At 38.6% G+C, this 17,831-nt stretch overlaps 1 protein-coding gene across 50 annotated transcripts in view; it reads right to left on the bottom strand.

Annotated features, from left to right (window-relative positions):
• dock3 (dedicator of cytokinesis 3) overlaps positions 1–17,831 on the bottom strand; it is a 397,524-nt gene that overhangs the window by 113,186 nt on the left and 266,507 nt on the right. For all 50 annotated transcript variants that reach the window (XR_012397895.1, XR_012397898.1, XM_009296480.5 and 47 more), the window contains exons 10-12: positions 11,693–11,774; positions 9,440–9,500; positions 3,105–3,252 (exon numbers count right to left, since the gene is read on the bottom strand). Coding sequence is in view for 48 of the 50 variants with exons in the window: in XM_009296480.5 (XP_009294755.3) it covers positions 3,105–3,252; positions 9,440–9,500; positions 11,693–11,774 (291 nt within the window). In the remaining 2 variants the exon portion in view is untranslated. The remainder of the gene's footprint in view (positions 1–3,104; positions 3,253–9,439; positions 9,501–11,692; positions 11,775–17,831) is intronic.

The raw sequence follows: 17,831 nt of genomic DNA, 5'->3' as shown, positions 1-17,831 counted from the left end.
ATAAGAGCAGTAGGAACAGCCATGCTAAAAAATCAGATCTGAGAAAAAATCTGATTTCAGCATTAAGCCTCGCAGTGTGAACGTAGCCATTGTATCACAGTGGGTAGCACAATCGCCTCACGGACAAGGTTGCTGGTTTGAGCCTCAGCTGGCATTTCTGTTGCCTGAGTCTCCCCGTGTTGCTGTGGGTTTCTTCTGGGTGCTCCGGTTTCCCCCAAAGTCCAAACACATGCGCTAAAGGGAAATTTGATCAAATTGTGTGTGAATGCGAGTGTGTATGGGTGTTTCCCAGTACTGGGTTGCAGCTGGAAGGGCATCCGCTGCTTAAAACATATGCTGGAATAGTTGGTGGTTCATTCCGCTGTGGTGAACCCTAATAAATAAAGGGACTAAGCTGAAGGAAAAGGAATGAATGAAGTGTAATGGTAATTATTTGCTGTTTTCTCGTCTTCTTTTTCTTGAATCTACACCAGCAGAGATCTGCACTATAATGCCTGATCCAGACGTGACTCTCGCTATGCTAATGCTAGTGTTTGTGGTGTGGCGTAGTGGGCAGATGCTTTCAGGGATCTCCCACTGAGGCCATCTGGTTGGCTGTCGAGGAGACTGGCTCCAAGGGCGTCAAGGGTGGTTCTGGTCTGTCACTCGCAGGGTCACATCGGCATCACACCAACACAGGCTGCTTGACGCAAAGTGCTACACTGTATAATACAACAGTAGATCCAATCGGGTGTGCTGTCAGACTGGTGCGATGTGGCTTTACAGTACCCTAATAATCAACCACTAGATGTCTCTGTGAACTAATAAGCCTGAGTGTATCACTCACACTAAAAGTAAAAACATCTATCGCTCTCAGAGATGCTGATTTGGTCACACAGGACAGATTTAAATAAAATGGGAAAGCTTCAGGATCAGGACAGACGATGGAACTGTGATTTGCCCTATAAACAAAGCTGAGTCAATATATCTTGTGTGTGTTGCTTATATAATTGCATTCTCCTGTACTCCATACTAAGGCATTGGGTTTTCAATATGTCTGTATGAAATGTTGTTAACAACTGTGCTGCAGTGGAGATTCACCAAGGATGCTGCACAGTTGAAAAAACACCATATTTTATTACACGCACAGTAGAAATTTTGATTATTTAATCTAATTATAAGGGTGACGCAGTGGCACAATAGGTAGTGCTGTCGCCTCACAGCAGGAAGGTCGCTGGTTTGAGCCTTGGCTGGGTCAGTTGCGCTGCATCTATCCTCTTTACACCAACACTAATCGCTTCATTTCAAATGATTTTAATTTTGATTCTTAACAAATCTCAACAAATTTAACAAATCTAGCCTTTTTCTTCAGCTCGCTCTCTTTCTCCCGCCACATACACCTTTGTTTTCTTCTCTCTTGATTCCTCTTTCTTTTGCCCGTTCTGTCAGGTCCCCAGCCAATAAACCCGAGCAGCTTTCTGCATGACTGCGCACAGAGCTAATGAAAGACTGTGATGGAGACAGCAAGAAGCCTCCGTCCACACAGAGAGCATTACAGACAAACGACAGAAGCCGCATCTTTCTGTAGTAAATAAGACCTAGCTAAGAAGCAGTTTGAAAATCTTAATGCGCTGTGTCGGTTGACAGATACGATCAAAATTAAAGCATTTACTTTAGTTGACTGAATTTACTGTTCATTTTCACATAGTTAGATATTAGCATGTTAATAACCCAATAACAGAGAATGGTCCGACAAAGAGGAAATATCCAGTGAGCGGCAGTTCTGTGGGTGCAAATGCCTTGTTGATGCCAGAGGTCAGAGGAGAATGGCCAGACTGGTTCCAGCTGATAGAAAGGCAACAGTAACTCAAATAAGCACTCGTTACAACCGAAGTCTGCAGAAGAGCATCTGTGAACACACAACACATCCAACCTTGAGGCGGATGGGCTACAGCAGCAGAAGACCACACCGGGTGCCACTCCTGTCAGCTAAGAACAGGAAACTGATGCTACACATCACACAGGCTCACCAAAACAGGACAATAGAAGATTGGAGAAACGTTGCCTGGTCTGATTCCATTCGCATAGTTGAGTCAGAATTTGGCCTCAACAACATGAAAGCATGGATCCATTCTGCCTTGTATCAGCGGTTTGGGCTGGTGGTGGTGTAATGCTGTGGGGGATATTTTCTTGGCACACTTTGGGCCAATTAGTACCAATTGAGCATGGTGTCAACGCCACAGCCAACCTGAGTATTGTTGCTGACCATGTCTATCCCTTCACGACTACAGTGTACCCATCTTCTATGGCTACTTCCAGCATGGTAACGGGCCATGTCATAAAGCGCCAATCATTTTAGACTGGTTTCCTGAAGATGTCACTGAGTTCACTGTACTCAAATGGCCTTCACAGTCACCAGTACTCAATCCAATGGAGCACCTTTGGGATGTGGTGGAATGGGAGATTGGCATCATGGATGTGCAGCCGACAATTCTGACACGAAGGATTAAGGCAGTTCTGAAGGCAAAAGGGGGTCCAACCCGGTACTAGTAAAAGATGTACTTAATAAAGTGGCCAGTGTGTGTATACTTATAGGTCAAACCATAAGGTTAAGCATATGAAGGTATATTTTGAAAATTCTTCTCGAACGCCATTCTGGGATTGCTTTTAAAGTTTACAATATTTGTTATGAATTTCTTACAAACCAAGACTGTATCATGAGCATGTTTATGATGCCTTAAAATGCTGTCTAGGTAGGCAGCATACTTGGGTTTCTATCAGATATACAAATCTGACATCATTCATCTGAATGCAATGACAAATCTGAGTTTGAGAAACATCATGTCAGTCATCAAGCAAATCTGTTACTCTAATCTGTACACTATACATCAATGTTACATGCCTTTGTGTTTACAATCTTCAGCTTTGATGGGGACGGCAGTTATGATCTGTTCTAGAGTGAACAGAGAGTGTGTATTTATCCATCAGCACTCAAGACTGAAGATTTAATAAAGCCAGTGAATGACATTCCGCTCCTGGTTCATGTAGTTCATTATACACCTAAATGCAGCTTCACTGATAAATCAAACAGATAAATGTCTGTAAAGGGCACAGAAGAGGCTTACGTGTAAACTTTGAGCACAAAGTCTTTCTCCTCTTTGAGTTCAGAGATGGTTTGTAAGACGTCGCTCATGGCCAGAACTGCGCATCCATACGGCCGCCGATACTGGACGTGAGGAGGGCCCTTCTTTGAGTCATTTAACAACATCCGTCCTGAAAAACAAAAAAGCATTGTTCGTAAACTAGCATGAACTAAACAGATCTTAACAACTAGTCCATTTACATTACATACATCAATGTTCTTTCAGCTAAAAAATGGTGACTAAACAAGAACGTTAAAAATGTATTAAGAATTAAGTGGAGTTAAGTTTGATGTTAGCATGTTGCTACGCTAAAAACACAGCCAAATAAATTTGCATCTACTGTACATAATGGGTTTAAGTTTGACACCCAGTGGTCGAATTAGGTATTGAACATGCCCGGATCAAAACAACTGCAAGCACAGGTTGCCAGATTGATGACCAACAGGAGCGAGTTCTGGCGATCGAGCCTAAAGGCTGATTTAAGTGTTGTTCTAAAGAAAAACAAAGGCACACAAAGTTTTTATTCTAACCATCACCTGGAATTAAAATATTAAAAACGGCTTCTATTTTGCACAGCTGAACAACAGAAAACAATGATCAGCTCAGGTACAACACGTGTGCTTTATTCAGTGTTAAATGCTAATAATGTGAGTTTCAAAGGACATGTATAGCCATACTACTGAAAGCAGAAGCAGCTAGTTCAGCTTAGATCTGGAGAATAAAATAAACCATCTGAAACTGAACTCTAGAACTGAGATTTAGTGAAAACCAACACATATCAGTGATTCAGCATCTACATTTATTCATATTAAAGAGGTTTAATATGTAATAAATAAATTATCAACCTTACCATTTTGTGAGTGAGTGCACTATTCTGTGCTTCTAAATGCCTGTATTTACATTTCTGTCGTGTTTCGTCTGCTGAAAATTCATTATATGAATTTACCTAAAAATTCATTATATTTACATTACATGCTAATTAATAACCTCATGTGGAACTCTGAATCTGCATCTCATTTTAGAGTCTGCTACTGTCCACCAGAGGTTGCATTTCAGTCACGGGCGCATGCTTTGAAAGCCTTTCTGAATGAATAAATGAAATATGCTGTTTTCCACCATCTGGCAACCCGGAGTGCTAAAATATAATTGGCTAAACTGACATTGGGTGGGGTAAAAAATTAAAATGAATGAGCAGTTACATTAATAACTCAACTTGAATGTTTATGACTCAAACTGTTTTAAGTTATGCTTATTACACAATCATTAATTAATTGTGTTATTAAATACTAAATAAATGCAAAACAATAAAATATAATCTACTTGAGTGACTGAATGAGAATGGTAACACTTGATTCAAACAGAGTTTGATGCTAGCATATTGCTAAGCTAAAAACACAACACATCTACGTAATGGGTTACATTTAAGATGATTCAAATCCAAATGCTAACTCAACTTGAATGTTTACGATGAATCAAATACAGTCTGATGTTAGCATGCTGCTGTGCTTATAGCATAAACATCAAGAAACAGTGATATTCAAATATCCAAAATATGAAGGCATCCCTGCTGAAAAAGACTTGATTTGATAGTTTTAGCTGGTCAACCAGCCTGGTTTTAGAGGGGTTTTCCAAGCTGGTTTCCAGCCATTTCCAGCCTGGTCTTAGCTGGTCAAGCTGAAAAATGAGAAGCTTAATCCAATTAAAACCAGTGACACCAGTCTGGTTTAAGCTGGACATAGCTGATTTTGGCTGATCTCCCAGCCTGGCTAGCCATCGTCCAGCCAGACCAGCTAAAACTAGCCTGGAAATTGCCAAAACCCCTCTAAAACTACACTGTAAACCCTTACCATAGATTATGCAGTAAATAACTGTAAAATAGCCGGTGTTTAGCTGTAATGAAAGGAAACAGTATTTTACTGTAAAAGAAGCAGGATTTGTATGAAATTCTGTAGTGCAAAGAATAAATCACAGTAATTTACTCTATGTACCCATTACAGATATTTACTGTCATAATAAATGGTAAATTACTGATCAAGCATTACTGCCTCATCTACTCTGATGCTTTATGTTGCTATTTATATTTATTATATAATTTTATATATTTATATATATTTACTGTTCAGTTTTGATATGCGAATGGTCAGTATTGAGGGGAGAGTGGGACATTGCATTGATGATAAGCTGAATTTCACTGTTACCCTGTAGATTATGCAGTAAATAACTGCAAAATAGTCAGTGTTTTGCTGTAATGAAAGGAAACAGTATTTTACTGTAAAAGGAGTAGAGTTTGTATAAAATTGTGTAATGCAAAGGATAAATTACAGTAATTTACTTTATGTACTGTGACAATAAATGGCAAATTACTGTTCAACCATTACTGTCCCATTTACTCTGATGCTTCATGTTGCTGTTTATAGAGATGTGCATTTTAAAGGCAGAAGACAATGATTTAGGCCTCACCACACTCCCACAGGCTGTCTTATTCTAAACACAAAAGTATTAGAAAAAGTTTTCAGAAAATGCTGGCTCTTTAAGGGAGCCAGGTGTTTGATTTGTTTACTGCTGAGTGTGCTCTATTCTCTGTCAATCAATTCAGATGTCAGTCTGATGTTTTAGGCTTTAAATAAGAATCTACAACGAGTAAGTTGAATGTGTTAAAATGTTTTTGAGGGTTTTTTAAAATAAGGCTGTGTTTTAAGTTATATTGTTGTTATCTTGAACTGTGTACTTGAAAGCTACATTGTTAGCCTCTCCTCGCTTTTAAGTATATTTATTTATTGGATATTGCATATTGCAATAATGAACAGATGCTAAAAGTTTATGCACATAAAAACCAATAAATTCCATCACCTCAGTAAGTTAACATGTGCACAGAAATCATCACAGGCAATCACAAAAAAATATGATACAAATAACTATCCACACACAAAAGCTCCACTGTCAGGTCCCAGGTTGTGAGTTTGTTGCTAAGTATTTTTCAGAGCTGTGTTTCCACCTATGAATTTATATTAGAAACAATAGAAAAGTTTGTGGTCATGTGATTTTAAAGTAGATAATAATTATAACAATAAAAGATTGGATCCTTTGGATTTTCGGTGTTGCCAACTTTGTTTTTGTTTTTTATAATTATTTGTAACTTTTTATTGAGAATTGACACAGTATCTGCCTGTGTTTGACAAACATGTTTATATATATATATATATAGAGAGAGAGAGAGAGAGAGAGACTATGTGTGTGTTCTTTTCATATGCTTATTTTTTATTTATTTGAAACTTTAAAAAATAAAATAAATATTTTGTGTTTTTAGCTGTTTAGTTTAGTTTTTTTTTTGCATGGTCAGCACTGAGGAGAGAGAATCACATTTTACTGCAGCACTTTGTGTGTGTGTGTGTGTGTGTGTGTGTGTGTGTGTGTGTGTGCGTGTGTGTGTGTGTGTGTGTGTGTGTGTGCACGTGCGTGTGTGTTAAATGTTGGCAGTTGCTTTAAAAATATGCTATATACCATGGGGGTCAAACTCCAAAGCTGTTTCTCAATATGCGTTCTTCAGTGGTCTTGCGTCCTCGTGTTCTCGTGAAACGTCATCATCAGCTGCCTAATTTCAGTTCCAATACTCAAGACCGCAAGTACAGAGGACGTGTTAAACTTCCCGAATGTGTTCTTGATATCGAGGATGCACTGATGCTGACTTGAGCACCAAACTCGCTCTGGAAGTCCCAGAAGTCATTGCGACTGGAGGTGGGAAGCGCTGCATTTTATTTAGATTTATTATTAAAGTTTAGAGATATCACTTATTTACCTCAGGAGTTTCCCTAAATGAAACGGTGAAAGTAAACATTAACATGAACATCTTAATAAAGGAATAAACACATTAAGAGTTGTTTGCTGAAATTCGTACTAAAATCTGTTTTATTTATATTGTGCAGAGTATATTTCTAATGTTTTTATGCAAAGTATATATTTTGAAGAGGGGAAAAACAATAAATCGTTGTATGAGTGCTGTAATGTTTAAATAATTTCCATTTAAAACACGTGAAGGTCACATGACCATCAGGAAGAACGCAGCATCCCATTTCTCAAAGGACGCGTTCTCTGCCCTCGCGGTCTCCTGAGTTTGTTCTTCCGAGGACACCTGGCAAGACCGGTCTCCACAAGAACGCAAGTCCGTTCTCTGCGTTCTTGGAATTGAGAAACAGCCCAAGTTCCTGGAGGACTGCAGCGCAGCAGAGTTTAGTTCACACCCTGCTTCAACATTACCTGTAGATTTCTAACAAGCCTTAATTAGTTTGATCAGGTGTGTTCAATTAGAGTTACAGGTTAAAGTCCCAGTCACACTGCACTTTTCTCCCTTTAGATTTCCATTGATACGCATGTGAATGCTGCAGACCTGGAATGCTAGCTCATGCGAAAAATTTAACTGTTTGCAGCATTGGAAAGTTCAAACTTGGAGATCTCTGACCTGCGAAATCACATTATGTGATTGCTTGAGACCAATCAAAGATCAAAACATGACCTGTCTGAACAAAAATTTAAACTATGGACCAGTCGCTTGCTTTTTCAATCTCTAATTATTTTGTTTAATCCCACTTCTTTTCGCAGTGCCGTATGACAGAATTTTCCATGCTTAAACGTTAGTGTGACCGCAGCCTTACTGTGCAGACCTGTAATATGCAAGACAATATTTATATCTGCTGATTTCTTAATTTTGTTATACATTTTATGTTGTTTATTTGTTTGCTACCAAAACAATAAAATACATTTGTCTAAATTTTTATGCCTTCTATTTTTAATAACGGGTAAGAATACTAATTAATTTTAGTAAGACTATGAAATACTATTAATGTGTATGCAGTATAATGCTGTGAGTTGTAACACTACAGTACAGTAATTAACTGTACACAGTTTCCAGTTAGTTACCACTACTGCTCTATTACAGTAATTAACTGGCAACACTGTTGCCAGCTACTCTCTGTAATGGTTCGGTTACAGTAAATAACTGGCAACACTGTTGCCAGCCACTCACTGTAATGGTTCAGTTACAGTAATTAAATAGCAACACTGTTGCCAGTTACTTACTACAAACAAACTTTTACAGTGAGTAACTGGCAACAGTGTTGCCAGTATTCTACTGTAAAAACGCCTGGTAAGGTCTAACAGTGTAGGCTGGTCAACCAGCTAGAACTATCCAACCAGCCTAGGCTGGTTTAAGCTGTTTTTTTAGTAGGGATACTAATTAAAATATAGACTAATAAGGTGACACCATGAGTGTTTACGACTGATTCAAACAGAGTTTGATGCTAGTATACTGCTATGATGAGGAAAATATTAATGAGTACTTTATTTATTTACAATTGACCAAAAGCTTTACATAAAATGCAAATAAAAAATTGTATTGATTAATAAAACATATTAATAATAATAATTCTTTACATTTGTATAGCGCTCTGGAAACGCAACATTGGGGGGAATCTCCTCATCCTCCACCAGTGTGCAGCATCCACCTGGATGACACGACGGAGCCATATTGCACACACCACACACCAGCTGATTGGTGGAGAAGAGACATGGGGATGGTGAGAAGGCTATGATGGACAGAGGCCAGCAGGCAAATTTGACCAGGATGCTGGGGTTAAACCCCTACTCTTAAGAAGGACCTCACTTTAACGTCTTATCCGCAAGACGGCACTCACTGAGCAGTATAGTGTCTCCTTCACTATACTCTTCACTATACTGGGGCGTTAGGACTCACACAGACACAGGTTGAGCGCCCCTTGCTGGCCTCACTAACACCCTCTTCTAGCAGCAACCTAGCTTTTCTACCATCCAGGTACTAATCAGGCTCAGCCCTGCTCAGCTTCAGTGGAGGACCACGTGAGAGCTAGCTGCTGGCAATATTTTCATTTAACATTGAGTATTTGCATTATACAATTTTAAATCAAAAGAATAACTACATTTATTTAAATGCACAGAAATCCAAGTCTTTCAGCACTCATTCAAGCAAACCCCCGTCCACTCATCATCATCCTAATCATGAAAGACAAGTCTCCAGGATCCTTGCAAACGAGGTTAAAAGCCTCCATTGAGCTGCGTTTCCATTTTGTTCCAGTTGTGTGCCAAATACGCAGCAGGAGAGGTTTGAGTCTGAATGGCCTGTTTCAGCATGGAGATGCTCATCTTTCTTTAAACTCAAATGCTACTTGCGTAATCGCTCTAGAGATGCATTTCCTGGCAGAAGCCCACTGCCTTGTGGAAACTCAGACACATTTGGTTCAGAATGAAGGAAAGCGGACAGAGGACATGAGTGAGAACGAGACACTCACCCGTCCTGATGACCTGAGACACAATGTACAGATCTCTCTTCATGTCCTTGTTGCTCAGGTCCTGCAAGAAAACAAGAGAACTTCATTCCGTCTTCATTTCTTTATACATGCTTTAATATGTAAACAAGCATATTTCAGCCAGAGCAATACGCTTTAATAATAAAACCTGTTAAAAACCAAAGAAACAGAGTATGACAACATGTTTGACGCATGTTTAGAGTCCTTAAGTGCTTTTAGAGGGACTGGAAGGCTATTATTTAGCATTGGTACTATACCTTCATACATCTCTAGCATTGTTAGCATGTTTTTATACATTGCTAGCTTGTCTACATGCATTGCTAACATAGCCTAGCATATTGCTAACTGTTTTAGAATGTTGTTTTAAACATTACATTTGAATTTGGCACTAGCATATTTCAGCAAAATGTTATTTTAACGTCCCTACTGAAAAAACAGCTTAAAGCAGTCTAGGCTGGTTGGCTGGTTGTAGCTGGTCAACCAGGCTGGTTTTAGAGGGGTTTTGGCCATTTCCAGGCCGGTCTTAGCTGGTCAGACTGGGAGATGACCAGCTAAAACCAGCTCGGCCAACCTAGTCAGACTGGGAGCCCAGCCAAAATCAGCTATGTCCAGCTTAAACCAGGCTGGTCAAGCTGGTTTTAGCTGGATTTAGCTGGTCACTTTTCAGCCTGACCAGCTCAGACCAGGCTGGAAATGGCTGGTAACCAGCCTGGAAATGGCCAAAACCCCTCTAAAACCAGCCTGGTCGACCAGCTAAAACCAGCCAACCAGCCTAGGCTGGTTTAAGCTGGATTTTTCAGCAGGGGTGACTAACATTTTAGCAAATTGTTAAACAAGTCACAGTGTTGCTAGTTGTTTAAATATGTAATTGATATTACAGCACATGATATTGACTAAAGGCTGATTTATACTTCTGCGTCAAGCGCATGCGTATGCTTCGGCGCAGCCTACGCGTTGACGCATAGTCCTACACTGTGGGCGTCGGTGTCGCTGATGCGCACCTCTCAAAAAATTTAACTACACGTCGCAACGATGCGTGGCGCAAGTTCTGTGATTGGTCAGATTGGTAGCGCTGACGAGTCTGGGCGGGGCTGAGAGCCGTGTGAGCACGATGGAGCGATTGTTTACAAGTGTGGAGTTTAAAAGTTTTGTTTTGTGTTTAACTTATGCTTAAAGTTGTTACACGTCTGCCTGTTCCTGCCTCAAAATGAGCAAGTTTGAGCCACTTGTACATTCAGGAAGCGTTTAGAAAAAACAAAACACCAGCGAAGAAACTCGACACAAAGCGACATAAATACCTCACTGCCAACTAGTGTTTCAGAAGTGTTAATGCAGACCAACAGAGACAGCGTGTAGAAGTATAAATGCACAGCTACGCCACTTCAGCTGATGTACTAACTAGTGTATATACTATCCCTGCTGCTTGTCAGCTGGTTTTAGCTGGTCGACCAGGCTGGTTTTAGAGAGGTTTTGGCCACTTCCAGGCTGGTTTCCAGCCATTTCCAGCCTGGTTTTAGCTGGTCAGGCTGGGAGATGACCAGCTAAAACCAGCTTGACCAGCCTAGCCAAGCTGGGAGTCCAGTCAAGACCAGCTATATCCAGCTTAAACCAGGCTGGTCAGGCTGGTTTAAGCTGGATTTGGCTGGTCATTTTCCAGCCTGACCAGCTAAGACCATGCTGGAAATAGCTGGAAACCAGCCTGGAAATGGCCAAAACCCCTCTAAAACCAGGCTGGTTGACCAGCTAAAACCAGCCAACCAGCCTAGGCTGGTTTAAGCTGGATTTTTCAGCAGGGATGTGTGTTAAACCTGTGGTAGCATTTTCAGCACATTGCTATTATAATCTGTGGTAGCTAGCATTAGCATTAATAAATTATAAAATTATAATTATTCTGAATTAATAATGTTGTATTATATTTTAAGCCTTAGAATGGTGCTTTCTTGTTTTAACACATTGCTAACATGCTCTACTGCATTTCATGCTTTAGCATATTAGCACATTACTTCCATGCTTTATACGTCATATTTTAGAATGATGCTATTAGCATGTTGTTAACATTTTGTTAACATTTTGTATAAGTATTTAAGATTCATTACACTTTCAAGCACATTTTTGCACACTGCTAACATAACATTTGTAACATTTCAACAAATAGCTAATTTGTTAGCATGTGTTAGAGTAGCCAATATTCTCTGGTTGTGAAAGACAGATGAGCTTGATGATTTTTTTTCTCACCGTAAAGAGTGCGCAAAGGCGGTCGACCTTCTCCGGGTTTTTCGGGCCACCATTTTTGTTGAGTTTGACCATAAACTTCTCACTATAAAACAAAAGAGAACTCAAATTTAGTAAAGTAAACATGAGCCAGTCATTTAGCTTGTGCTTGAAATGAACACAATTAATGAATAAAAATACATATTTTAATAGGATACATACAATAAACATTACATGCCTTGTTGCCTACAATGTTCATTAAAGATAATTCATTCATTCCTTCATTTTCTTTTTGGCTTAGTCCCTTTATTAATTAGGGGTCACCACAAAGCAATGAACCGCCAACTAATCCAGCATATGTTTTACACAAAGGATGCCCTTCCAACTGATCCAGACGGGACTCAAACCAGCATGTGTGTAATATATTCAGAGTCTATAAACTGGAGTTCATGATGAAACTGTGCTGTTAGTGTGTGTGAAATTGCATTGAGTCTAGTGTAATGAGTGTCGATGTGCCGCTCACTTTACATGTGTTATAAATTCTAAATTTAAATAAAGGTTTTTCATGTTGCAAAGAAAGCCCAGGTGAAGTACAGGCAGTGGACACACAGAGGAAAAAACAGCAAAACATTTAATCAAAAAAGAGGTATTGGTTTCTCTTGGATGTATATGAAATGTGAAATGTGAAAAAGAAAATAAATAAATAAACAAATGACTTTGCTTTTTATAACATTAATATTGCATAAAGCAGATAAAATAGCAAACTCATATAATAAATAGATAAACAAACAAATAAAAAAATTAATAATGTAAAAAAAACAAATAAATAAAAGGTTAATAAAGTTGCATAAATAACTAAAATAAAGAAATAAGTTAATACATGTTGCATAAATAACTAAAATAACTAAATACATAAATAAATAGTAATAAATGTTGCAGAAATCAGAAAAAAAATAACAAAAATAAATAAAAGCTAATAAATAAATACACAAATAACAAAAAAAAAAAACAAATAACTAAATAAATAAATAAATAAATAAAAGGGTAATAAATGTTGTATAAATAAATAAATGAAAAAATAAATGGTTACTAAATGAATGAACAAATAAATAAATAATAAATGTTAATAAATGTTGTATAAATAAATAAAATTAAAAAATGAAAAAAAAATAAATAAATAAATAAGGTGACGCAGTGGCACAGTAGGTAGTGCTGTCGCTTCACAGCAAAAAGGCTGCTAGTTCGAGTCTCGGCTGGGTCAGTTGGCGTTTCTGCATGGAGTTTGCATGTTCTTCCTGCGTTTGCGTTGCTTTCCTCTGAGTGCCCTGATTTCCCCCACAGTCCAAACACATGCGGTACAGGTGAATTGGTATAGATGTTTCCCAAAGATAAGTTGCAGTTGAAAGGGCATCCGCTGCGTAAAACATGCGGGATAAGTTGGCGGTTCATTCCGCTGTGGCGACCCTGGATTAATAAAGGGAGTAAGCCGACAAGAAATGAATGAATGGTTTTTAAAAAAAAATTTTTAAAAATAAAAAAACAAAAAAAAAGTAAATAAATAAATAAAGTTAAAAATTAAGAGAGTGATTTTATAAATAAATAAATAATTCAATGTTAATAAATGTATAAAAAATTTAAAATAAAAATAAATAAATAAAAGTTTAATAAAAGTTGCACAAATAACTAAAATTAAAAATAATTGAATAAATAAAAGGTAATAAATATTGTATTAATAACTAAAATAAGCAAATAAATAAATCAACAAAATAAATAAATAAATAAATAAATATTCTCAGAAAAGAAGAAATAAAGACAGCTCACACCAACATTGTTTTTGCAAAATTCCAGTAAATTATTTAAAAAAAATAACAAAAACAACTATAAAAGCCAAAAAAAAAAAAAAAAAAAAGATTTACCCATTTTTACTACTGTATTTTCTCACATAGAACATGCCTCAATCAGTGTTTCACAACAACAAATAAATACATAAATACACTAAAGTCATTACTATTACTTTTTAAAGTATTACACAGTTTATATTTTTATTTTCAACATAAAACTATGTAAGTAATGTAATTAATTATAAAATTATTAATTAATAAGAAATACGGTAAAGTCAGAATTATTAGCACCCTTTTGAATTTTCTTTCTTTTTTAATATCTCCCAAATCTTGTTTAACAGATTCAGGAAATTTTCACAGTATGTCTGAAAATCTTTGTTCTTCTGGAGAAAGTCTTATTTGCTTCGACTAGAATAAAAAGCAGATTTTAATAATTCTGACCTCAACCGTATATCATAAATGTGCTGTAGGAAAACCAACAAAATCCTTGCTAATACTATTTTTTCACTATGGGTGCATTTCTGTTCTCACATGTGCATCATGCATATATGCTCATACAATGAGAGTGTTTACACATTCCAGCACGTTTCACATGTTCACATTGACTCATCACATTCACGTGTGTTTCACCCAAAGGGAACGACTAGCCCAAAAACAACCAATCACAGAGCTGCGCGACGCCAACCCACTACCCGCAGGAGACGCTATTGTCCTCTGGCAGCGGTGACAAGTGTTCATTAAAACCTTCCAGCTATTATTTCCAGACTCTGCCCCATTCAGACAACTCCTCTGCGATTGTTCAAACCTTATTATGCAGAAATCGCTAGTTCACGCTGTACACGCTAATAACATACTTAGCGTCGGGAGAGTGTAAAGGCTGATGGGTCTTCAGCTCTACATATGATCTTTTTATTAAAAAGAGTTGTAGATTTAGGTTCAAACATGAGAAAATGAACTGCTGGGACTCAAAGTACACAATTAACAAGCTCAAATATTAAAGGCACCTTTAGGGATGAATGATTCACCTGTGTTTAAAGCTGTCACGCATTTTAATCAATCGCTAAAGAACATGATTCGTTTGTAAGATAAAGGCACATTCATAGTGACTGACAATATGGGCTGCATCTAATTCAAAACAAAGGACTGGTGTGTGTTTTTGATGAGAAACCGCTTTTGATGTCTAGATGGGTCATTGAAAAAACAAAAGAGAGAGAGAGAGAGAGAGAGAGAGAGAGAGAGAGAGAGAGAGAGAGAGAGAGAGAGAGAGAGAGAGAGAGAGATTAGTTCATGCAACACCAGTCAGAAAAAGTATGCATTTATCGAAATTTGAGTTGCATAATTGTCATGTGTATGTCTGTCGTATGTTTTACAGTTTTCTAGATTTTCATTTCACACATTTCAATTTTTGCTCTCTTTTGTCTGCCTCTAGTTTGCCTACATAGCTTTCCATAGTTCCACCATACTTCGTAGGCCAGGTCCAATTCGTCTTCTTTGTCCACTGCTTTGTCAGTTCCAAGAGTTCCAAGTGCATCACCTCTAGTCTGAAGACTAAAGTTCGCAGCCTATAGGTAGAGCACCTCCTGATATCAGAGGAGTGAGGTTTGCCTGCAGAGATCTCACAAGTTGATCTCTGTTTTGCTTACTTCTATCGTTACCTCACTCCCATCCGGGTCACAGCACCAACGTAACCCCTCTGGTCCAAAACTGCTGCTGAAAGCAGAGCAAGAATTGGTGATTCTGTTATGGGAGGCAGGTTCAAAGAGAAGATTCAAGTCCAATTCCAACTATTTTTATTGACCAGTTTCAAGTCTCCTACATCAGCCAGTTTCAAGTTTCTTTTGGTAGGAATTCCCAAATCTCCTTTGTTGGCTGTGAATAATAATTTACCATGCATTTCTAAACTTACAAGTCTTCTTTATTAACCAATCCCAGGTCTCCTTGATGGTTCAATTCCAACTATTTTTATTGACCTGTTCCATGTCTCATACTTCTGCCAGTTTCAAGTTTCCTACATCAGCTAGGTTCAAGTCTCCTACATCAGCCAGTTTAAAGACTCCTATATCAGCAAGTTTCAAGTCTCCTACATCAGCCAGTTTAAAGTCTTCTACATCTGCCACTTTCAAGTCTCCTACTTCTGCCAGTTTGAAGTCTCCTATATCAGCCAGTTTCAAATCTCCTATTCATGCCAGTTTCAAGTCTCCTACATCAGCCAGTTCCATGTCTTCTACATCAACCAATTCCTAGTCTCCTACATCGATGAGTTCCAAGTTTCCTACATTGACCAGTTCCAAGTCTCCTACATCAGCCAGTTCCAAGTCTCCTACATCAGCCAGTTTCAAGTCTCCTACATCAGCCAGTTTCAAGTCTCCTACATTAGCCAGTTTCAAGTCTCCTACATCAGCCAGTTTAAAGTCTCCTACATCAGCCACTTTCAAGTCTCCTACTTCTGCCAGTTTGAAGTCTCCTACATCAGCCATTTTTAAGTCTCCTCCATCAGCCAGTTTCAAGTCTTCTACATCAGCCAGTTCCATGTCTTCTACATCAATCAATTCCTAGTCTCCTACATCGATCAGTTCCAAGTTTCCTACATTGACCAGTTCCAAGTCTCCTTCATCAGCCAGTTTCAAGTCTCCTACATCAGCCAGTTTCAATTATCCTTTATCAGCCAGTTTCAAGTCTCCTACATCAGTCAGTTATAAGTCTCTTACATCAGCCAGTTTCAAGTCTCCTACATCAGCCAGTTTCAAGTCTCCTACATCAGCCAGTTTCAAGTCTCCTACGTCAGACAGTTTCAATTGTCTTACATCAGCCAGTTTCAAGTCTCCTACATCAGACAGTTTCAATTCTCTTACATCAGACAGTTTCAAGTCTCCTACATTAACCCGTTCAAGTCTTTTTTGTTGGCCATGATTCATAGTTTCCCATGCATTTCTAAGCAGTCAAAATCAATGTCATTGCTGCCCTGGCCTCCCACTGACTACTCTTCTGCCAAAGCCAGGTTGTCTTCTAGTCTTCAGCTCTATCCAGGCAAGTGTATTGCTTGGATTCACTTTAGACCTCAGAGTCCTGAACTTCAGCCTTGAACTTGATCTCCTTGGCTACACAGTTGCTTTCAACAGGATCTGTCAGTCCTTAGACTCCACCATGCTACCTTGTTCCTCTGGGCCCATCTTGATCAGTCATTAAACTAATTTCGCAATGACCTTCCCTAGATTTGACACAGCCTGCCAAACTCTAATTTCTACCCTGGGCTTTATACCTCAGCCATTTAAAGTTGCTGTTGCTAAATGGATCTACGCTTGCTCAGCTTCAATAAGACCCATCAGTCCTAAGACCTTGCTCCTCCAGCACCACATTAGTCAGTCACTGATCTTCTTCCACTGTAGTGTTTCACTCTTCTGACTGACCCCCTCCAGACCTCTGACTCTATAGATTACTTTCTTACGTCTGACTTCAATTATCAGATCTGTGTAGAAGTTCTGTGCTTTGAGCCAGTGGCTTAACCTTGCAGGTCTCCTGGGTCAGTCCAGGTCACCTCAGCTCCACCTCCACTGATTTTATCTGTCATTGGCCTGGTTTCCACTATAGCCCCCTCTCCATTGACAACATCATGGCCTTTCTTTTTGGTTATACTCTGGGTCGCCAACTGGGTCCTGCCATGCTGATATCCCTACTAGCACCTGCTTTGATGGTCTTCTGCCCTGCAACTGATTATGCCCTTTCCCCAGGTACACCACTAATTTGTTCTACAGTTAAATAGTAGCATCGTAATATGTTTGTAATTATCTTAATTATTTCTCTGGTTGTATTTAATCAGTAACATTATTCAGTTATAAGTTATTCAGGATCATTATTTCCCTGCTATGCTCTGCATTTCAAGACATGGTGTATCCTCAATCACCAGTGCTGTTGAGCTTCTCTCTCTCTGTCAGTCTCCAGCCGGTGGTGCAGATGCTTCCAGTTGGATTTGTCAGGAATGTGTGAGTGCCTCTGAATACAGTATGTTTGTCATGATGCATGAGTGTGACTGGAGGAACAAGTGGCAGACAGATTGGAAAAAAAGAGTGCTGAGACTCAAACCAGGCAGAGCAACAGAAAACAAGTGTGAAATCCTAAAGGCTAGAGTGTGATTTTACTTTCTGCTGAAATATGTGGTTTGTTCATTCCTGCCAATAAATTGGATTGGAAGTGCAGTTCCACAACACTTCATCTGAAAGTTATTGCAACTAAGGGTTAATAAGAAGTTCTTGCAACTAAGAAACTTAAGTGCGATTGCCACTAGTTAATGTGATTTATTTGAATAATCACTAGAAGACTCTGGC

This window comes from Danio rerio, chromosome 22, assembly GCF_049306965.1.
Source record: "Danio rerio strain Tuebingen ecotype United States chromosome 22, GRCz12tu, whole genome shotgun sequence".
NCBI lineage: Eukaryota > Metazoa > Chordata > Actinopteri > Cypriniformes > Danionidae > Danio > Danio rerio.
This window is presented reverse-complemented; position numbering and strand designations above follow the sequence as displayed.